The 24,601-nt window shown below is 35.7% G+C and overlaps 1 protein-coding gene across 1 annotated transcript in view; it reads right to left on the bottom strand.

Annotated features, from left to right (window-relative positions):
• Positions 1-24,601, bottom strand: part of LOC114653397 (piezo-type mechanosensitive ion channel component 2) — a 558,353-nt gene that overhangs the window by 399,260 nt on the left and 134,492 nt on the right. Inside the window, exon 2 of the mRNA XM_051928878.1 lies at positions 19,520-19,615. Coding sequence (XP_051784838.1) covers positions 19,520-19,615 — 96 coding nt within the window. The remainder of the gene's footprint in view (positions 1-19,519; positions 19,616-24,601) is intronic.

Genomic DNA, 24,601 nt, shown 5'->3' with positions numbered 1-24,601 from the left:
AGCAATATTTGTATTGCTTAAATTGCATACAATAAAATTATTTCTCAAAACTAAACCCATTTAGTGCATTTAAGTGGCATATTACATTCTGAGTTTTAAAGAAAACATTTTCCGAAATGCAAAAACAAATAAAATATATTAATTAATAAGCAAAAATAATATATTAATTGCAAAGTACTTTTAAAAAGGTCTACATATAGCCTAAAACTAAAGCATACATAAATAATAATTATAACACATTAACACAAAGTTGTGCAGTTTAATATTCAGAACGACAAGTTTCAATCTAACTACAGCTCAGGAATAATGTAAGCTTTTACTGTCTTCTTGGAAAGCTTTCTTGCATTTGTAGGAGGCAAAATAATAAATAAAAAAGTTCTGGCTATATTGTATCCTCTGGATGAGGTAAATATGGTGTGTGTTTGTATGTGTACGCCTTTAAAGGAGCATGCCATGGTTGCAATGAAGAAAAGTGAGCATATTAACATGTTCAGAACTGAGGCTTGCTCTGCGCTTTGATGCAATGTTTTCAGCTGCAGAAAAGAGATGCTCCAACAGTGTGGATGTTGCTGGAATATATATGTCTCTTTGCTTTGCCCCTCACTATTTTGTCTCTCTAATTTGCAATCTGCACCATTAAATCACGTCTTCACATCATGTATCCACAGCATAAGCACATTATACGACACTACTAATGATCTGTGCCAAACACACAGAGCTTACTGAGATACAGTGATATGGATTAAACAAAGCTTTGATGGAATGATTTTTAGTAATCAAATTACTAAAGATTCTCACGGAATTGTTTCAGCTCCATTACAATATTAAATGTCCAGGGATGGGATATATTAAACTACAAGAACATTCAGGAAAAATGGGCAGGTGTAAGGATCAGAACGACTTTGACAAGGGACAAATTGTGATTGGTAGACTACTGGTTCAGAGCATCTTCAAACCGCAAGTCTTGTGGGGTGTTTCCAGTATGCACTGGTTAGTATCTACCAAAAGTAGTTTAAGGAAGGACAACCGATGAACAGGCAAGATGGTCCTGAACACCCAAAACTTACTGATGAACAGCTACTGTAGCACAAATTGCTGAAAAACATATTCCTGCTCATGGGGCTGCGTAGTTACAGACCAGTCAGTGTACTTACACTGACCCTTATCCACACCGAAAGCACCCACAATAGGCATATGACTGTCAGAACTGGACCATGGAGCAATGGAAGAAGGTGGCATGGTCTGATAAGTCACATTTTCTTTTAGATCAGGTGAATGGTCAGGTGCATGTATGTCATTTAACTGGGGAAAAGATGGTAGCAAGATGCATTATGTGAAGAAGGCAAGGTGCAGAAGCAGTGTGATGCTCTGGGCTGTGTTCTGTTGGGAAATGTTGAGTCCTGACATTCATATGGATGTTATTTTGACATGTACCACCTATCTAAAGATTGTTGCAGACCATGTACACCCCTTCATGGTAATGATTATCTCTGATGGTAGTGGCCTCCTTCAGTAGGATAATGCACCGTGACACAGCAAAACCTGTTCAAGAATAGTTTAAGGAAAATGATAAAGAGTTCAAGATCTCAATCCGATCAAGTATCTGTAGGATGTGCTGGAAAAACAAGTCCCATTGATTGAGGCCCCACTTCAGAACTTAGAGCACTTAAAAGATCGGCTGCTAACATGTTGGTGCCAAATAATACAGGGCAACTTCAGTGATCTTGTGGAGTTTATGCCCTGAAAGGTCTGAGCTGTTTTGATAGCAGAAGAGAGACCTACATGATATTAAGCAGGTAGTTTTAATTTTGTAGCAGATCAGTGTGTAAGATTCATATTGGGAGTTATATATTAAAGGGTACACTCTGTTAAGTTCATTCAAAGAGTATTAACAGATATAACTTTACATGCTTTGAGAAACATTGTCAGCAGAGAAAGCTATGTATACAGAAATACTTTATGAAGCCTTTTTCAGCCATCCATACAAAAGCAGGATTTCTAACCAACCTTACATTGTTTTTTTCATTGTAAATGCAGTGAGCTGTCATTACTTTTGGTTTGAAATTGAAGAGATAGACACCTCTGAACTCAACAAAGCTTGAAGTGTATCATTTTGTTCAAAAATTTTGAACTAGGTAGGCTCAGTTGCCATAGTGTAATCATGCCTAGCCTTGAAAGTTTTCTTTGCAGGTGAAGATTTACTGATTTATGTGGAGTTCTTCTACCTGAAGTCATCAATACAAGCAGATAAGGTAGTATACTCTTTTACTGTCCTAGGAGCATTATAGAGACAGAAATTTTATATGGAGTCTAAAGACCAAGGGACAAGGTACGGAGAGCAGCTAATGTGCCGCTATTCGCCAGTGAGAATTGCATGGATTTTTCCACATTCTAACACTTCTAAATATTTTGCCTTTTATAACGATAGTGACAAGAGTAGGCCAGTAAGTCCAAAAACCTCATCTTGCATCAAGATGCACTTTTCATTGTAACAACTGTAACAAATTTTAAAAATAATAATAAGGCCAAATCAGCACTATTATAACAACAAAAAAACAAAGTAATTATTTAATAGTTTTTGGTCATAGTCTTGGTGACAGCATACAACAGAATCAATTCTGCAAATACATGTATCGATGAATAGCTGGTATTCTGGTTTAAGCTATTCTGTCTTTCCAATTTCCTCACAGGAGTTTAAATTTTTAACTTGCTCTGCTTCTGCACTCACTCATATCTAACATTCAGCAAACTCACCTCAAGCTCAGAGCCCAGTAATGCTCTCCAATAAACTATATTAAGTTCAAGGTCCATCTACTTACTCTAACTGAGATTTTCCCAAATGTCACCTTATTTATTTTGACAACAGTCAAAGGTTTGAGCTAAAAGATATTTATACTTGTAGTCATCTTTTGAGAAATTACATTCAGTCCAAAGCAAACGCTGATAAGTATGATTTTGTTCTATCTCCCAAGGAACACCCCATCAACAAAAATGAGAGATTAAATGACAATGCTACTTTAAACATCACAAAGCTAAATGGTCAACCTAATACTTAAAGCCAGACATCCAGTCTGCTTTTTTATTAAGATCACATTAATTTTCAGAACATTGTTTCCTATTGTGCTGTGTTATGTATCTTAGAGTGAAAAGCCAGTAGCAACATACAAAAGACATGTCTACTGTAAACCTAACATGTGAGGTCAGTCACCCACAGGCTCTCAATTGCATATTACAACAATGGTAACACACTGACACTGAAAGGAAAATTAAGTTCTAAAGATTACTCACTCAGACAGAATGCAAAGGCATACTTCAGTCTAAAAGAGAATTTAAGACCAAAGGAAGCAAAATGTTCCTCTATAACACTGTGGCGCCAATCATCAGCTATGACTTGTCAAAATAAGCTATATGCATTATCTATATATCTGAAAATGATATAAAAACACTTCTGGCTTTCATGGCAAGTGAGCCCTTCAGAAAAATACATATAAAAACAATATGAGAGGAGGATGACTGAAATATAAGCAAGCGATTGCACACACTGTGATAAAGCTGTTGTTTGGGACTTTTTTGTTTTTTTTTAATAGAACATTTCCATACAAAAGCTGGTAAAAACAATAATTTGAGATAATAAAGTAATAAGTATAAATAAGAAAATTCCAGCTGAGAATATTAAAGGAATTTGTTTATTTTTATGTTTATTAACATAAAATTAAAAAAAGCAACGTTAACCAAAGTCCACTAAAGAATCAACACTGATATCAGGGCTTCCTTTACAGTATTAATTGAATATAGGCTGAATATGTCCCTACACTCCTTTCAAACATAACTGATTTTTTTAAGAGTGAATCTTTCCTTTGGTAATTTAAACTTTGAAGGTTAAAGGAAAATTCCACTCAAAAAGATGTTTTTAATCTGTTACTAACCCTGTGTTGTTTCAAATAATGGCTGAGAACAAATTTTAATGTCATGTTTTTTTTCTGTAAAATACATAACAAAGTTCCTGAAAAAAACTCATTTTACTTGTACAGTGATCCTTCGCTATATCGCGCTTCGCCTTTCGCGGCTTCACTCCATCGCGGATTTTATATGTAAGCATATTTAAATATATATCGCGGATTTTTTGCTGGTTCGCGGATTTCTGCGGACAATGGGTCTTTTAATTTCTGGTACATGCTTCCTCAGTTGGTTTGCCCAGTTGATTTCATACAAGGGATGCTATTGGCAAATGGCTGAGAAGCTAGATTGCTTACTTTTCTCTCTCTCTTGCGCTGACTATCTGTGATTCTGACGTATGGGGATTGAGCAGGGGGGCTGTTCGCACACCTAGACGATACGGACGCTCGTCTAAAAATGCTGAAAGATTATCTTCACGTTGCTATCTTTTGTGCAGCTGCTTCCTGAAACGACATGCTGCACAGTGCTTCGCATACTTAAAAGCTCGAAGGGCACGTATTGATTTTTGACTGAAAAACAAACTCTGTCTCTCTCTCTCTCTCTCCTTCTCCTGACGGAGGGGGTGTGAGCTGCCGCCTTCAACAGCTTTCTGCCGCGGTGCTTCGCATACTTAAAAGCCAAACAGCCCTATTGATTTGTTTGCTAGAGATTGTTTTCTCTATCTATGTGACATTCTGTGCTCCTGACACGCACTCCTTTGAAGAGGAAGATATGTTTGCATTCTTTTAATTGTGAGACAGAACTGTCATCTCTGTCTTGTCATGGAGCACAGTTTAAACTTTTGCAAAAGAGACAAATGTTTGTTTGCAGTGTTTGAATAACGTTCCTGTCTCTCTACAACCTCCTGTGTTTCTGCGCAAATCTGTGACCCAAGCATGACAATATAAAAATAACCATATAAACATATGGTTTCTACTTCGCGGATTTTCTTATTTCGCGGGTGGCTCTGGAACGCAACCCCCGCGATGGAGGAGAGATTACTGTATTGCATAAAGTCATTTCCTCACAATATCTCAAACACAATAATTTTTGCTAAAATAGTGTAAATAAACCACTTATGATAAATCTTCCCGTGAACAGCTGGGCGGTATGTTCAAATGGAATTGAACTTTTTAATTGAAAACCTGCCTATCCCTTCATTCATTGGACATACAACTGAAAACCAGCAAAACCAAGGAGCTGGTGGTGGATTTTAGGAGGACCAGGCCCCTCATGGACCCCGTGATCATCAGAGGTGACTGTGTGCAGAGGGTGCAGACCTATAAATACCTGCTAGTGCAGCTGGATGATAAATTGGACTGGACTGCCAATACTGATGCTTTGTGCAAGACAGGACAGAGCCGACTATACTTCCTTAGAAGGCTGGCGTCCTTCAATATATGCAATAAGATACTACAGATGTTCTATCAGACGGTTGTGGCGAGCGCCGTCTTCTACACGGTGGTGTGCTGGGGAGGCAGCATAAAGAAGAGGGACGTCTCACACCTGGACAAACTGGTGAGGAAGGCAGGCTCTATTGTAGGTACAGAGCTGGACAGTTTGACATCCGTGGCAGAGCGACAGGCACTGAGCAGGCTCCTGTCAGTCATGGAGAATCCACTGCATCCACTGAACAGTATCATCTCCAGACAGAGGAGCAGCTTCAGCGACAGACTGCTGTCAATGTCCTGCTCCACTGACAGACTGAGGAGATCGTTCCTCCCCCACACTATGCGACTCTTCAATTCCACCCGGGGGGGTACACGTTAACATTATACAATGAATTTCCCCTTGGGATTAATAAAGTATCTATCTATCTATCTATCTATCTATCTATCTATCTATCTATCTATCTATCTATCTATCTATCTATCTATCTATCTATCTATCTATCTATCTATATCATTAAGCCAATAACGCATTTTTTGGTTTTTAAATTGTGGTTTCTGCAATTGCAGCACTGAATTGACCTTCTGCTTGCAGAATGTACAAATATGAAAACAATTTCTTTTCCTAATTGTTCACCTCTCTCAGACCACACTCTGTAATGTTGATATGATGTGAAGCACCAAGACAGCCAATGAATGAGTCATTACTTGGCCAGATTCCTGATCAATGAATGATTGGGGAGATGGGTTTTCAATTGAAAAGATAAATTGCAAAATAGCAATACATATATTTTTTTAAAAAGTTAATAAAAAAACAGCTCAGTAATTACTACATTCCAGGCATACTCTAGTTTTACAACTTTATAAATGTTAAAATAAACATGCTATCAGTAAGAAATATACTTCTTATTAACTATTTAGAAATTATCTTATTTCCTTTAAAAATTAAGTAATTAATAAATATTTGTAAATGTAAGATAATGTCATGCCCAGTTACTTCACAAAGAAGAGTAAATCTTTATGGTCATTTAGCACTTCCTTCAAGTATAAGTACATATGCAAATGTAATGGGCTAGAATTCAGTATTCTAAAGAAAATGACATTTCTGGGTGTTGCTTAGTGTAATGGGCTATAAACCAGTGTTTTAAAGTAAAGGCAGAATTTCTGGAAAATTCTGCTACAGGTTATTTTGATGGGTATCTACAGGACATAAATATTTACCTGTCTTTCTAAAGAGTCACCTGCTTTGAATAGTCAGACTGCTTTGATTTAGTATCTCATCTATACACAATGTGGGGATACAGAACTGTCTGCTTCCTTTGAAAATTAGTGAGTCTTGGGGACATTGGTTTCTAATCAAGTACTTTTTGATAGCTGGCCACAATACTATTGTTGAACCAAAGTAAATGTGTTTACACTATTTGTTATGCAGATGAAATTGGCTTGCACCATTGTTTCACTGAATGATCTATGCAGAAATTGAAGCATTTATATATTTCTGGGTAAAGGAGAATAAAAAAGAACAGAGAAGTGTGGTCTGAGACTTGGGACTGCTTCCTGTTTTTTTATGCTTTTCACTATATCGGTGTGGCTACACCCTGTAGCAACAGTGGCTTGTACCTGGCCCAGGTTCCCCTAGGCCTGAGGCCAGTAACACAAAGACAATTTTTTCAAACTTGTATCAAATACCTTTTGGCAAGTTTGGCTTCCTTCCTTTTTAGGTGTCTTTAGTAAATCAGTCTTTTTCATCTCGCTTGTATTTACTTAGACTGGCTCATTTTTTCCCAAACCTTAAGTCACAAGACAAATAACATGTTCTATTGATTTCGACTTCTAGATATTTGCTTTGGATTCAAAAGCAATTATGAAACATTCATCTCAAATGGACACAAACAAATCAGCATTAATATCACTTTAACAGTCAAGATAAAATGAAAAACCTCTGCATAAATCATTTGCCTTTTGTCACAACTGCTATTCCCTGCTACAAAGAAACTGCTTCCAGCGCCTAAACACTGTATATGGCAATAAAAAGGTCAAATATACAAATGTGTAAATATAAGTTTATTTACTCAAGCATTTCTGAATAAAATATGGGGGACTCACACTGAAGAGGCATATTTTAGGACAGTGATTAATATTGCTGCCTCATGGATTCAGAGTACTCAGTTTGAATCTTGTTGGTGTGGAGTCAGCATGTTGTCCTATATCATCAAAGATGTTCAGGTTATGTTACCAAAATTTCAGATTTGCTCTGTGTGGGTGTGTGTGTGTGTGAATGAAGATTAGATTTACCTTCTTTTTGGTCACCTGCAGTGGTTCATTGCGAGTGTAGGTAAATGCATGGGTAAACCTTACAATGGACTGGCATCCTCTTTAGGGATGCTTTCTGCCTTTGCACCCAGAGCTTTCTGAATAGGTCCCACATCCTTACAGCCCTGAATTGGTTTAAGCAAATTAAGAATGCTATAAATTATTATTATCATGTGTAGATATGTTTGTGAGTGAGCCCTACCACAGAGTGACATCAATTTCTAGAACGTTTGAAGTGCTGGCCAGAAAGAATAAAAAGCACTTTCACCTTAAAATTGTAGATAAAATAGGTTTTGAGTGGGTGTTTGGTCAAAGTACTGTAAAGTTGTAAAGATGTCTACAGCTTCCACTCCCTAGTAGTAACTCAAACCATCTTCAAGAAAGGGACAAATGCCATCTGTCGTTCTGTGAGAGCACATTTCCAATCCTGAAAAGAAGTATTCCTTACTTGCTTATTTGTAGACATAAAAAAATTGGGAGTATTCTGCCCCTGCTGCTGGAGACAATGTACTGCCAATATGGTTAACTTATTTCTCACCGCTATTGAAGCGAACTGTAAGCAATCCTTGCTTTCCTTTTCAGCCTACTGTGACCAAAAGGGCAAACATTTTGCCTGATTCATCCAGACAGGCTTAGATAGATAGATAGATAGATAGATAGATAGATAGATAGATAGATAGATAGATAGATAGATAGATAGATAGATAGATAGATAGATAGATAGATAGATAGATAGATAGATAGATAGATAGATAGATAGATAGATAGATAGATAGATAGATAGATAGATAGATACTTTATTAATCCCAATGGGAAATTCACATTCTTCAGCAGCAGCATACTGATACAATAAATAATATTAAATTAAAGAATGATAATAATACAGGTGAAAAAAACAGACAATAACTATGTATAATGTTAAATATTAACGTTTACCCCCCCCTGGTGGAATTAAAGAGTTGCATAGTTTGGGGGAGGAACGATCTCCTCAATCTGTCTGTGGAGCAGGACAGTGACAGCAGTCTGTCGCTGAAGCTGCTCTTCTGTCTGGAGATGATACTATTAAGTGGATGCAGTGGATTCTCCATAATTGATAGGAGCCTTCTGAGCGCCCTTCGCTCTGCAACAGATGTTAAACTGTCCAGCTCCATGCCAACAATAGAGCCTGCCTTCCTCACCAGTTTGTCCAGGCGTGAGGCGTCTTTCCTCTTAATGCTGCCTCCCCAGCACACCACTGCGTAGAAGAGGGTGCTCGCCACAACTGTTTGATAGAACATCTGCAGCATCTTATTGCAGATGTTGAAGGAAGCCAGCCTTCTAAGGAAGTATAACCGGCTTTGTCCTTTCTTGCACAGCGCATCAGTATTGGCAGTCCAGTCTAATTTATCATCCAGCTGCACTCCCAGATATTTATAGGTCTGCACCATCTGCACACAGTCACCTCTGATGATCACTGGGTCTATGAGGGGTCTGGGCCTCCTAAAATCCACCACCAGCTCCTTGGTTTTGCTGGTGTTCAGGTGTAGGTGGTTTGAGTCGGACCATTTAACAAAGTCATTGATTAGGTCCCTATACTCCTCCTCCAGCCCATTCCTGATACAGCCCACGATAGCAGTGTCATCAGCGAACTTTTGCACATGGCAGGACTCCGAGTTGTATTGGAAGTCCGATGTATATAGGCTGAACAGGACCGGAGAAAGTACAGTCCCTTGTGGCGCTCCTGTGTTGCTGACCACAATGTCAGACGTGCAGTTCCCAAGACGCACATACTGAGGTCTGTCTTTAAGATAGTCCACGATCCATGCCACTAGGTATGAATCTAATCCCATCTCTGTCAGCTTGTCCCTAAGGAGCAGAGGTTGAATTGTGTTGAAGGCGCTAGAGAAGTCTAGAAACATAATTCTTACAGCACCACTGCCTCTGTCCAAGTGAGAGAGGGATCGGTGTAGCATATAGATGATGGCATCCTCCGCTCCCACCTTCTCCTGATATGCAAACTGCAGAGGGTCAAGGGCGTGTTGAACCTGTGGCCTAAGGTGGTGAAGCAGCAGCCTCTCCATGGTCTTCATCACATGTGATGTCAGAGCAACAGGCCAAAAGTCATTCAGCTCACTAGGATGTGATTCCTTTGGGACTGGGGTGATACAAGATGTTTTCCAAAGCCTCGGGACTCTCCCCTGTTCCAGGCTCAGGTTGAAGATGCGCTGTAGAGGACCCCCCAGGCTTAGTGGTGTAACACATGTCTGTTCAAATGCTTCTGATAAACAACTGTCTGTAAAAGCAACTTTAACTTCTGCAGACTTAGTCCCACAGATTATGGCTTTATGCTGGTCTGAAGCCTCCAGTAAGTTTAACTCTGTTAAAAGTTATGATTGAAAACAAAGTGACAGAGCACCAGAAATTTCTAAATCTCCAGGTTCTCATTAACATAAATAATATTTTAAAAGATGCTAAATCATGTTTTCGCTTGCACCTTTTGATTACGCACAAAAGGAGGACTGTTTTGCCAGGTTTCTTTCTTTCAGAACATTACAGGCTGTCCTGGAAACATTTTGCCAGACATCCCTGGGTCTGACAACGAAGAACATATCATTGAATGCCACTGAGCCCTGGCTGCCAATGATCAGCACACTCTGTTACAGTAGGCCATTTTCAACATAACCATATTGCTATCATTATTTTTTTGTAAAACCTCATCAATATTGTAAAGTAATATTTCATCATTTAACAGAAACCTTTAATAATTATCATGTAATTAAATGGGTTATTAAATCATCAAGTAAAATGACCTTATATTTATTTGCCTACAATATTAAGTCATATAGTGCAGTTAACTAATTGAGATCCCCAAAGTCATATCAGTTTTATAATTTCTAAAATAAGTGAGAGCTACCATGAAATGGAGTGTTGACATACAATGCTGGTTTGCTGATCCTGTCATAATCTCCTGATTCACTTACTGAATTTCCTAGCGGTGATTTCATTAACAAATGTGAAAATGTCCACATACTCTGCATTTACATGTTTTTTGCTTCCTATTGGGAAAAATGCACTATCAATTCAGGAGATACATAATTAAAAACTTTAGTAGCACAAACTATATCAGAACAGAAAGACCCAAATATCTTTGGAAAACAACATATCTATATAGATACAAAAATCTTCCACATTCATTCATTCATTCATTCTTCCAATAAAAATAACAATATAAGTGGTTAGAGTTGCTGTTTCGTGAATCTATTATCTTTGACTAGAATCCAATGGCTGGTCAATCTCTGTCTAGGGGTTACAATGGATACAATGGATTCCTTCCACGTCCCTAAACAAATGGGTGTTAGGTTAATTGGCAATTCAAAATTGGCCCTTTGTGGGTGAATACACCTTGCAAAGAACTGTTGCCGGTGCAGGGTTGCTTCCTTTACTGCACCTAAAGCTGGCAGGACATCCTCCAGCTCTCTACAAAGAAATGACCCTACAATGAGTTAAGTGTGTTTCAAAATACTGAATTATAATAATGATTTATTAAATCATTTATGTATTCAGTAACTCTTTCTGTTATTCATAAGTACTCACAGTATAATCATATTTATTTCAAACCACATGTCTGTCTTTTAAACTATTACTGTCCTGCTAATTATTCTCTTTTTGCAGCCTTCAAACAAGCTTTGATTTTAAGAATCAATGCCTTGATGCATTTGGAAATTATATTTGACTCCCCCTCCTCACCATCTTCCACCTTCTTTATTCTATAGACATTTGAAAGCATATAATCTCCAAATACATGATGGCACTATTTCCTTAAACTGCTAGCTACTGGATGGCTGTCATTATATTAATGTCGATACTCAGATGTAACAAATGGCTACTTGTTTATCAGCTTATGACAAGGTTTTTATTTCTTAGCTTTTAAATTTAATTAGCTATCAGTTTAAAATCCTGAAGTTAAGACATTTCTAGAAGACTCAAGAAATTTTGGATCGGGATGCATCTACAGTATATACACCATTTATAAAGAACATAAAAAATTCTTTCATCTCTTACAAAATGTAAATGGAAGATGTTAAGGTTACTTAAAACGTTCAACAAGAACATTTGATCTGCTGTTATCGATTCTAACTATGTTTGCTATCACTCACCTTTCTTTCAGTTTAGTATTTATTTTAGTATTTATTCATTTTCATAGATCATACAGTTGCTGATTCTGCTATCTCATACTGGAAGTCTATTTCTGTGTACATTAATTTTTTCTTATTATTATTATTATTATTATGTTTTAAGATTTTTCTTTGAATTCCTCCACGGTACAAAAATGCTTTCCTTTGACTTATTTTGTCATATGCGGGAACAAGAACAAGTCGCACGGAGCAAGATCAGGCAAGTAGGGAAGGTGGCAAGACCTCCAAGACACACATGTCAATTCAAAAATCTCTTCAATAGTCTGACAACGATCTTCGTAAATTGCATTGCGAACTTTTTCAAGATTTATGTCATTCCTAATTGTGGAATGTCGGCCAGATTTTGGTTGGTCTTCAAGTGACATTTCCTCTTGTTTGAAATGCGAAAATCACTCGTAGACCTGTGTTTTAGTTAACACTTCCTCCTTAAAAGCAGTTTCAAGCATCACTACAGTTTCAGCAGCTGATTTCCCTAAGAGAAAACAGAATTTAACGCAGACTCGCTGTTCTTTATAATTGACCATCACAAACAACGTAGAACACTTTTAATAAGCACCAAGAAAAACCTACACGGAATGCCCTATGAAAAATACAGAGCAATGCCACTTGGCAGACTGCCACAGAATACTGTAGGTATGCTACACCTAGTGACGAAATTCACAACTAAGTCTAGATTGCATGCCAGGTACACATTCTGGTTATTTTTGGGTACCCCATTATATATGTATATGTATATAGATTTATTTTATTGATATGCAAAATATTACTATGTATACACAACTAAGTTTAAAAAGAAAAGTGATTTACAGCAAATTGAGTTTGTTTGCAGTGACAAATACACATATTTATTTTTTAATGTATAGTTTATTTTCACTTATTTTTATTTATTTTTTGCCACTGCATGCTGACATACATGCTGACATAGCCCTCCACTAAATTCAGGAGCACATTCTGGACTGCTTATCACTAATTAAATATTTAAAAATAGAACATTTTTGCAAGCTATTTTTGGACACTCATCTCTTTTTTGAAACAAAAATTCCAACTGTAGCATTATCAAATTTACAAAATTGCCTGCTTTTTCCAAAGGACAAGAAAATAAAAATGCACCATTCTTAGAAGGAGTGAGAGAAAGACTTGTTTTCTTGAACTATGATTAAATGTGCCTTTTGTCTGAGCGCTCATTCAAGGGTAACCCTTGCCAAGTGGAGTGAAGAGAATATTACAAGGAAACAACAGACTACTTTTCCAGTCAAAAAAGTATATTACAAAACTGAACAAAAGTTAAACAACTGAAGTCTCAACAGCCAATCAAACCAAAATTACCAGTGCTAAAGTAAAATGTAAAACTGTACATGTGGGACTATTTTTCCTATACTGTATACTGTACTTTCTTTCAAGTAATAGGAAAATAGTCCCACGTGCATAGTGTAAAATTTTACTTTAGCACTTGCAATTTTGCTGTGATATTTTTCTAGGTCTGTCTTTAGGGTACAAGTACTACATTTACTAACATTTTCTTTTGTCAATTTATTTGCAGTTCCTATTTTTTAAATTTTTGATTCTTGCTTTATTATATTCGCCAGATGCCACTGGTGTGTACAAGGAGCATTAACTACTTTTTTTAAGTAGCCAATGAGTAACACATAAAAGTTGCAATAGTTCTACTGTCCACTCCAATTACTTTGAGACCAAATTCTAACGCCAGGGTTCCCCAATAACAGTTCCTTTTCTCATTACTAAATATATGTAGCACTAGTACTACATGCATGGAAACTTTAACAATTTGATGTGTGTGTTTTTTGTATTTTCTTAAAATAACTCTACTTTGGTTTTCAGACAAAAGTTTTATGTAATGTAAACACTTTTCATCCACAATTATATTTTCTAATCTCTCTTAGCTCAGCTTAGGCAATGGAGAGAAAAAGCTGATTCCCAGAAAAATTGAGCAGAATTGCTGATGGAACTGGGAAACTTCTATTTTATTGACCATGAATGTGCATGAGGTTAAACAAAAGTGTTTATAAGGCAATGGTGGCAATGAAGCAACAGACAATTACTATTTATGCGCAATTTTTCATGGTTCTATCCATGTACTGAATCTACTTCTACTAAAGAGTAAGAGTGCTATTTTAGAGTCTTTGGAATGTAGAGTAAACTAGCATGAACCACATTCAAATGTAAAACTAAAAGGCCAGGGATTAAAACCCTTGCTGATAGCCTATCAAGCACAAGCACTAACCAAACTTGCATCCTCATAATTAGCTGTTTTTAGTTGATTTCATATATATAGTTTGAGTTAACACTTATGTGATAAAAAGACTATTTAAAGGATTATAAATTAAGAAAAGACAGTCTGGTTTTATGTGCAATTTGTCATATATAGTGCTAGAACCTATATAATGGGTAATAAATGTTAAAAGGATAATGAATTTTATATGCAATTTACTAAATATACGATTAGTTAAAACCATGCATAGGATGGGAAAGGAATATGCACAACCTAGACTATTGAATTCATCTAACATTTCAGCATCCTGTGATTTTGTGCTCTGTGAAGCTTTCAATATAAAACAAAAATTGAGCGACATGTGACACTGGGGGCAGAACTATTCTTCTATATCTCTTCTATGTTTGAATCCCAAGCCAATCCTTGTCTCTGTAGAGTTTGCTTATTTCCTCCGTTTTTATTAGGTTTCCTCTAGAATCCAAGATATATACAGTATGTACCAGGTAAACTGTTGAATCTAAATTGTCTCTGTGTGAATAAAGATGGTCATACATGTAAGTGGGAATTGCAATGGAATGTTGTCTTGTCCAATGTTAATCCCAAGTTGGTTCTTGCCTTACTCATTTTTACTTTAGAAGCAGAACATTATATAACACAACACAACTTATTCAAACAGTTGAAAATAGCACAGCAACTACTATAGTATGTTTCTAAAATAATCCATTAAACTCAAGTGTTTAAATTCCCACTTGAAAAAGAGAGCTATACAAAATTCCTCTCAAAACTGTATATTTACATAGGATAAAACAGCAAGTGAAATAAAAAGGTTGGGCACAGGCCAGATATGCTTACTTTACAATTACAGTATATTAAAAACCTCTTGCTAAGTTCTGATGACATTGAGAGCTTAGACCTTGCTTTGCATAAACTTTAGAAAATTTTAGATGAGATACTGTAGGTGAAAGATGTGGGAAGTTGGACAGATTATGTTTTATGAACTACCTAATTCGTATACAAAAGAAAAAACTATGTCATTGGAAGATTACATTTAGAGCTTAAGAGTTCAAAAGTGATTTCTAAATGACACATTTCCCATAGACAAGTGTCTTCCATAGACTGAATACTGCATAGGTTAAACAAGACTGGAATTGGTGAAGGGGAGTCAACTTAGATAGGTGTTTGTGTCCAAAAATGTGTCCTGTATTGGTTCTATATCTTTCATACATGGATTGATAGTAAATTGATGATAATTATTATTGACTGGATTACAGAGTAGAGCATTCAATGAAGATTTAGAACAGGATTTTCTTTCCTTTGCTAACCAAGCAGGTGTAGATTCATGTATTTCCGCCAATTCCAACATTATATTATATGAATATTTGCAGCTCTGTAATAGAACTGAAAGTTAAGGAGTGCAAAGCTGCCTTCTGGTTTACAATGTAGATCTTTATAAAGTAATATTTTCAATGCATGGTTATTTTGAGTTCTGTATAAATGATGTTACTATTCAATCCATCTATCTTCTGAAAGAGATGTTTGTTGATGTATATAAGGTTGCTATTTGCACCCTGTTGATTACATCTTGCCTGAAGAAGGGGCCTGAGTTGCCTCGAAAGCTTGCATATTGTAATCTTTCTAGTTAGCCAATAAAAGGTGTCATTTTGCTTGGCTTTTCTCTACATTCATAATGGCTAACACGGTACAACACCCTAGTACTACACCCTGTCTAAGAAATTGTTTCTGCCTTGCACTCTGTGCTTGCTGGGATAAGCTCCAGCTGCAAGATTAAACGGGCTTAGAAAAAGGTATAATATAAGGTTGCTCTGATAGATAGATAGATAGATAGATAGATAGATAGATAGATAGATAGATAGATAGATAGATAGATAGATAGATAGATAGATAGATAGATAGATAGATAGATAGATAGATAGATAGATAGATAGATAGATAGATACTTTATTAATCCCAAGGGGAAATTCACAAGGAGTATGGGATATTTATTTTAATAATACTGATTCTCAGAGCTAATCATGTAGATCTTTTAAAATCTTGTTTGATGTTTTCCATTGTACTACCAAAATTGTTTTGTGATCTTTAAATTTCTTTGCAGTAGTTATTCCCAGGTATTTAAACTGTTCTGACAATAAGTGAAAAGTATTGCAGTGTTGTCTGACATTTCTGAGAATTCAATGGAAAAGGCATGCTTTTATTTAAAATAATTTTGAATCCAAGATCTTATGAAGTTCTCTCACCATGTTTAATACTAATAGCATAAATCAATCTTGGTCTGAGATATAAAGTTCTCTATCAGAAGGAAATATTTTCTGTTTATGCTCTTCCTTTATGATTCCATATGCAGTATCACTGACTACTTCCAGAGATGAGTAACCTAGTTCAGTAACTATTATAAAAAGCATTGGTGGAAATTGGCTCTCATGTCTTGCTCTAATTTGAAGTAATCCAAGTTTATAATATTAATACTAACTGAAACTTCTGGAGTAGTATAAATTTATTTTATAAATGCATATACAATGATGCAAAACCCAAATTTGCAAGATATGGGAAACCGATACCCCTATTCAATTCTATCAAAGGCTTGCTCTGAAGATAGTAACATATTTGGAGATTCAGATTATGTAGGTATATACACTGCCTGGCCAAAAAAAAACTCGCCACCTGGATTTAACTAAGCAAATAGGTATGAGCCTTCTATTGGATAATTACTGCATGGGTGATCATCTTTCAGCTGGCAACATCTCTTGATCGTGGAAAAGATGTTAGTCTGTTTGAGAAGGGTCAAATCATTGGCATGCTTCAAGCAGAGAAAACATCTAAGGAGATTGCAGAAACTACTAAAATTGGGTTAAGAACTGTCAAACACATTATTAAAAACTGGAAGGATAGTGGGAACCCATCGTCTTCGAGGAAGAAATGTGGCCGGAAAAAAATCCTGAATGATCTTGATCAGCGATCACTTAAACGTTTGGTGAAATCAAATCGAAGAAAAACAACAGTAGAACGCAGGTCTATGTTTAATAGTGAAAGTAAGAGCATTTCCACACGCACAATGCGAAGGGAACTCAAGGGATTGGGACTGAACAGCTGTGTAGCCGTAAGAAAACCATTAATCAGTGAGGCAAACCGGAAAAAAAGGCTTCAATTTGCTAGGGAGCATAAAGATTGGACTCTGGAGCAATGGAAGAAGGTCATGTGGTCTGATGTGTCCAGATTTACCCTGTTCCAGAGTGATAGGCGCATCAGGGTAAGAAGAAAGGCAGATGAAGTGATGCACCCATCATGCCTAGTGCCTACTATAGACTGTGATCTTGGTGAAAAATTAATGCAACACTGAATGGAACTAAATCTTGTGACATTGCAGAAGCTTATCGAAACAATGCCACACCCTTCTAGTCTGCAATTTATTTTTATGTGAAATATGAGATAATTTATCACCTTCCGTGTTTCCTGTAATGTTCCTGCAGAAAGTTTTGGAAAAGCATGATTTCTACAAAAGCACAAATTTGTGTGTGAATTCTACAATGTCTTCATCATCTAGTATTAATGGGTTAAGCCACCAGTTGTAAGTTGGATTTGAAGGGAATAATGATTTGAGGTTCAAAATAAAAGGAACATGCTCAGAGATAACACTAGCTTCACATTTGCAAAATGTTATAGAGAGTATTAAATTATTATGAAAATAAGCAATGCTTGAGTAACTATGATATATAGATTAGAAGAACGAATATTCTATCAAATTTGGATACAGATCAGATTTGGATCAGATCAGATTGCTGTTGCAATTTTTGATGATATAGTTTCAAGTGATGAGGATTTATTTAAGTCTGAGTTTAATAAAATAATTAAAGAAATAATGCAAGTAACCTTGGATTCTGTGTAATCCATATTCAATGCATGTACATTAGTCAGAATTACTTTAGTTTTGTATAAATTCCCCACCATCATCATAATATATCGCCCTATAGATAGAAAATATTGTCTTTAAAGGTGAAACTGATACTTATTTATTAAGTAATAATATCTTTGTCTTTATGGGTGTGAGATGTGAGAACACTTTTTTATTTGTTAATGCTCATTGTCTTTGTGCAGTGCAAAGCTCACAGATATGGCCTTTTGTTTCCACCCAGGGTCAAAGCTATTGTGGATGATCACCCCTATATTCCCAGCTCTACAGAAGAAGCTGAAAAAGTGTTAAAAAGAATAATTCCCATTACTTTTTAAAACATGAATTAAGGACTGGAGCACGATTGCAAATTCATTGCCTTCACTGAAGAACTCAAATACTTTCTGAATGCTTTGTTCAGTACATAATTGTTTTCCTCTTTTTCTTAACTTACAGTAATTTAGTTTGATGCAGACACATATGCCAACCCTAAAATGCAGTCATACTGAATGCTGTTATATCATTAGATTAGATGAGGATGGTACAGTCAACTACACACAACTTGAATATTTTCTCTGAAATATCTGAGGTGATATACATGCTTAAATTACTAATGTAGCAGCTAGTATAATATTAATTTGTTTAGCTTTTTCCTTTTTCTTTTAATTGTTAACCTCTCACCCTATGTTAGTTCTACTTCCACTGTATTGCACCTCTGCTCAAGGCACTTCACCAGGGTGGGATACCTAAGTATGCAATTTTAGACTTTTTTTTTAAGTTTAGGAAGGTAAAAGAAGAGAACAGAAAGAAACAGTTTCCCCTACTTTCTTATTTTGTAAGTTACTGGTTATGGTTTATGGGTTACAAGGCCCAACAATGATGTTAAACTATTGATGAAAATGTTGCAAAAAATCTTTACTTTTCTCCTCTAGGACAGACACAGTATAATTCTGATTAATCAATAAAACTTTTAGACATCAAAGGTCTCACCCACTGCCTTAAAAGAAAAAAAACCTTATGCCTTTTGCTGCTGGGTGAGGCCCTGTGAAACCCTGAACCTATATCACAGGGTTTAGATGACACAAAGACCAAACAGATACCCAAATTATTCTAATGGATAAGGTTGCTGGTTCAGTTCCAATCTCTGACTCACTGTGTTGCTTGACTAATGAACAGCCTGCACTTCCTCATATAGTATATGAGGGGTAAAATGACATAAAACCATAGAATTATTCTAAACCATTATATTCTATCTGAAAACTCTTAAATAACATTTTACACAATACTTCATTATAAAAGTGTTCTTCCACATTAAACATGCAGCTTCCTAGTAAAGGCAAAGAAGCATAACATTGACGTTTTAATTAATTGTACTGTCTCCTGCTACTGTGTTGTTCTGTCAGCAGAACAATTAATAAAGGTAAGATACAAGTTGCAGTAATCATTGCTTTTCTTAAGAAATGTAAATTTAGTAAGTTTTAACAATCAGCAAAAGAGCATACAAGGTCGTCCATTGATTATGCAGCATGGATCTGTTGCAGCAATATTAAAAGAAAAAAAATCAGAATCTTACCCTGCATTGTTGATTTTGTTGGTTCGGAAAAAAGTGGAATGAGTAAAAGGTAGATGAGGTAGACAAATGACAGCCCATTGTAACGAAAGAGGCATGCTGAAAGAGAAAACAATTGCACATCAGTCCTCACAGGCAGCACTGACTGATTCCACATTAAATGAAATGAAGATTTTAGTTGAGTAACACTAAACATTCTCTGCTGCCATACTACCTTCTGTATAATGGAGCTGGCTACATAACACTCATCCATCCATCCATCAATCCATATATCCATCCATCTAGTCATTAACCCTTTATTAGACTTGAAATATATTCCAGAGGCAGTTGATCAAATTTTAGGGTCATGCAGTGATAAAGAACAAGTACTGTATGCAGAAATATTTCTTCTGTTTTATTGTTAAGTAAGAACAAAAGTCAAATTACATTTCTGACCATTTTAGATATTCGAATCGCTATAATGTATGTAAGAGCTTGTTCATTGACATTTTAAGGTTAGTGTGCTCATTATTTATTTACCAAGCATAAAAAAGAAGAAGTTTTGTGCTAATATGAGGCTTTTACAGTTCTTTTAGTATTTCCTGCTTTTAGGCAGTCGCACAACGAAGGAAAATCCTCAAGGCCTCAGTTTCCCTAATGGCTTTAAAGCAGATGAGCAGTAAATGAAACCTGTATTAAGAAACATTGTAAATTTAAGAAGTTACATATTCTAACTCAGTTTTATTTGCACCCCATTGTCCCTACAGATAACAGCAATTATAGTCACCTCTGTGAAATAAGTTCTATTGTTTAGTTACATAAAGCATTGTGGATCACTGTTTAATGGTGTGGCTGAGATGATGTAGTCCAATGTTCTTCTATGTCAATTTGGAAAAGAGCTCAGGTGAGGGTTAAGGACAAACACAACTTCAGTTTCAATGACTGGTAACTATTTTATTTATGTATTTATTTATTTATTTTTGTAGACACTTCTCTGGTTACAGGAATATGTAATGTAAAGGACCTGGTGAAAAGTGCTCTTAATCTAACTTGTTTGTGATTACAGCAGAAGTATAAAAACAAATAAGTGAATAAAAATAAATAATCATGAAATCATTTTCTCTATCCATTTTAATATTAAAGGATAATGTGTAAGCAGGAGTGACAGGATGCCAAGCCTTCACAGACTCACTCTTTGCTCCTGCTTAGCCTAAAAAGTTTCTTTATTTTTTATTTCAGCACATGGTCATAAGTAAGGGCTCAGGGCCTATCCCAGCAGCACTAAGCATGGGTAAATGCAAGATCATGACAGAACACACTCACATACAAAGCCACACTAATATAATGCCAATTCAGAGATGTTAATTGTCATAATATGAATGTCTTTGGAATATGAAAGAAAATTTTTTATGGGGAAAACAGAAGAATGTGCTAATTGAATCTTGGTGTCTGACACACTAATAATTGCTCCATCATATTTTCCTAGAAAAATCCCAATCATATGTTTGTTATAACACTCTACACAGATAAATCATTTTATCACTTTCATATCACCTTCTTGGTGAACCACCAATAGCTCTGAGTATCTTGAAAATGTTTTTTTTTTGTGAGGTTATTAACATATCATCAATGTTCTTGAAAAGTTCAAGTTTCTAGTTTCATTTCAGTTTTCTTTTCCATACATTTTCAAAATTAATACAGATAAGCTACATTAAGCCTCATTTCTTGCAAATTCTGTTGGTTTAATCTAAATAATCTGTGCAGGCCTACTACATTAAAAACACATTACATGATTATTTTAAATTCCTGATTCTATCAGAAATAAACAGAATGGAAATCAGTGGGAATATAAATTATTCTAATACTTAATTTAGTAAAGAAAGCAATTGAGAAACTTAACCATCTGATAAGATATAAAACATGCAGTCATCAATTCTATAATTCTTACTGTTCCCCAGACAGGAGTAAAGGGTTTGATGGAGCCTGTCCTGCAAGTAATTGACTCAATGAAGGCGCACATCTTGGGATGCGATGCCTTGCTGATTAATATTAGTTTAATTTTCTTACTCAAAGTGGATGTAGTGTCTTCCCTGTGGAATTTATCCATTTTCTCTGGGTTTACAATTAGTGTTCTGGTTTATTACATCAAATTACCTCTAGTACAAATGCTACCCGATAATCTGCACAGGCACTTATGTTTTATTAATTATGGATATCTTTACCCCAGAAACATATTTTATAATCGGAGCACAGACACATAGATTAATTTTGTCAGGGGCATTCAGTGCAGTAAAAGCTGGGATTTACCACTCATCCATGTGATTCAGATATCAAATATCTTACGATATTTTGCTATTCTAGGTTAAAAGCATTAATTAAAAAGTGAATTTGTAGCTGCTGTAATACTTTAATGAGTTTTCTGTCTATTTCACCCTCATACTTCTTTCCAGTCAAAGATGGGGAGTACATATCTCAGAATGTGCATTAAAATCTAAAAATATCTAAAATATATATCATATATATTTAAAGTTTATTGAACAACAACATATTATACAAATCAAATACATATAACTCCATACCTTTAAATAAAATGTACTTATCTCCATAAAATTGTTATTATATTTACATATGCTGAAATCAGAAGCAGTATCTTAGGCATCCATGCACATGTACGGTAGTTTCCTCTGCCATATCCAGTTAATAAAACAAACAGAAATGGAAGCATAACATTTGCCACTGGAAGCATCAAATTACAAAAATTGCACTCAATTAAAAATGGCTTATCCTTCTATCTGTGTCAATAGCCCTATTCATGTGTGGCTGACTCAGAACAAATATTTCCTGTTGTTTTGGTCACAGGGGCATAGCGAGCAACATGCATAGACCTTGCATGCTTTTGCTCACATCTTGTCAGCTATTTCTAAATGTTTTTCCCTGTAGTATTGTTTTTTTAAAGAGACCACACTGCTGGGAGACAAACACATCAAGGAGTTGCAAACAGCATTTCAATGGTTATGCAGAAGAACAGTTAAAATAAACCAACCCCTTCTTACGGGATGCATTACTCAAGGTTGTAATTTGCTGTCGCACAGGAGCTGAGGCAATGCAAAGCATTTACTGTTGGTGGTGTTGTTCAATCTGCTTTATATAATATCTACTAAACACATCCGTAGCAACTCATAATGTCAGAGCTCTATCCATACCATCAATTTTTGCCCCATTATAGCATATTTATTCACTAATCAAACTAATTAATATAAAAAAGATACTTGACATCTACTCAAATCAAATATGGTCAGCCAAAAATGAATCAAAAATAAACCAATTAATTCAAATTAACTAAATCATTGAAGTGTACCAAGTACTGATTGGTTAGTCTTAACTCCCAATCAGGACATTTTTGCACTCTAGATCCTTGGCAAATTTAGAACTTTAGAGCAGTCTTGACAGAAGCAGCACTACTATCTAGTATGCTGCTTCGGCAACTTACACCATGTAATATTAGAAGAAAATATTTTTAAAGTTTGTACATAATTTACTTTTAACAGGTTTCTATCTGTGTTGTTGTGTTCGTGTTGAAGAACTGGTAACATCTGGAATCTACCATACTAATTCTATTCATTATTTTGAATATTTCAGCTATGTCGTATCTGCTTTGACCTTGTTAATTTTTTCCTGGTTTCAAATCATTTATTTATTTGTTTTAAAGTTTTGAAGGATGCTCTTTTTAGGGTCACTGTTCTTTCTTTTGTCTAATAATTTACAATTTTACTTGATCGTTATCACATGGCATCAAATGGTTTTCTAAACAGGCTGCTATCATTTTGTACAGCTGATGGTTGACACGGGTCCCCACTACGATGCTGTTTCCCAGAAGTTAGATTGTTTGATGTCATCAGCGCAACACTATTTAAACTCACATCATGTGTAAGTCATCATCCATATTTGTATTATGCTTTTATTACCTACTTGCTTGATTAAAACATGCTATCCCAGCTGTTTTCTCTGTGTTTTAAGAAATTTTAGGAAGGTCTTCGACCTCTCAGGGAAAAGGGACATGGCAGTTAACAGATAATTAGATCTAAGACAAGGTTCTAATAATGTCTGCAATTGTATTGTATGTTTTTAGACAACTGCAGCTGATTTTGGGTGGGTGGTCTACACTGGTTTTGTTATTCAAGGAAGGGCTCTCAGATGAAATGAACAATGAACAAGCCAGTCAAGATTTTGGCACACCTCTACATGAAGTTATGAATTTACAGCTCAAAATGGATATACACATTGAAGAATAAAGGATAACGAACAAGTCCAATCTATTAGTTGCAGCCGAAGATGTTAATGAATGAAAGAATGTCAGTATTCCTAAGGAGGTGGGAAAAAACACAGATTGTATGAAGGAAAGAAAAAGTTGGGTAGTACAGTAGTGCAGTATTGTTTCTATTGTAGTAACTATGGGTACATGGTTGCCTTCTGCCTGAAATTATAAGAAAACTAATTACGGTGGGATCAGGTAGGAAGATGTAGACAGCCACTCTTGAATAACTGTCTTACTGCACTTGTTAAGATTGCAGCTGCAGACTGTCATTGATCCAGGAGCTGCAAAAAAGTTCATAAGAACTGGATTATTACAGATATTATGGATTTCAAAAATACCTTTAAAATGCAAGCATAGAGTATTCTCTATAGATGACTCTATATTGGTAGTTGTTTCTTAGAGTTCACAACCCCTTAAATAACACTTCAGATTAGGCTTTTGCATTTTGAAAATCTCACACTTTTGTTACTCAAAGTCAAACTCCACAACTAACACTGGGACTTCCATTGTTAATGGAGCATAATCCCAAAATAAATCTGATTTTCAGGTAATTTTTAAATCTGGGATGCTTTAAAAATTGTGTACCCCATATTCAAACTCCATCTGTACCGTGTATTTCTGTACAGACTTTTCACTGACAATGTAATGACTTCGGGGATGTGTTTGGTATGCACGCATTAAATATTATTATAGCTACTCCCAGGGGCACCTTTTCCAAAGAGAACAGTTTATGCATTATCGCAATCTGGAGTCATTACTTAAAAAATAGTAGTACACTTGGTGCTATTTTT

The sequence above is a fragment of the Erpetoichthys calabaricus genome, chromosome 6 (genome assembly GCF_900747795.2).
Source record: "Erpetoichthys calabaricus chromosome 6, fErpCal1.3, whole genome shotgun sequence".
NCBI lineage: Eukaryota > Metazoa > Chordata > Cladistia > Polypteriformes > Polypteridae > Erpetoichthys > Erpetoichthys calabaricus.
Note: the sequence above shows the minus strand (reverse complement) of the source record. Positions and strands in the feature narration are given on the sequence as shown.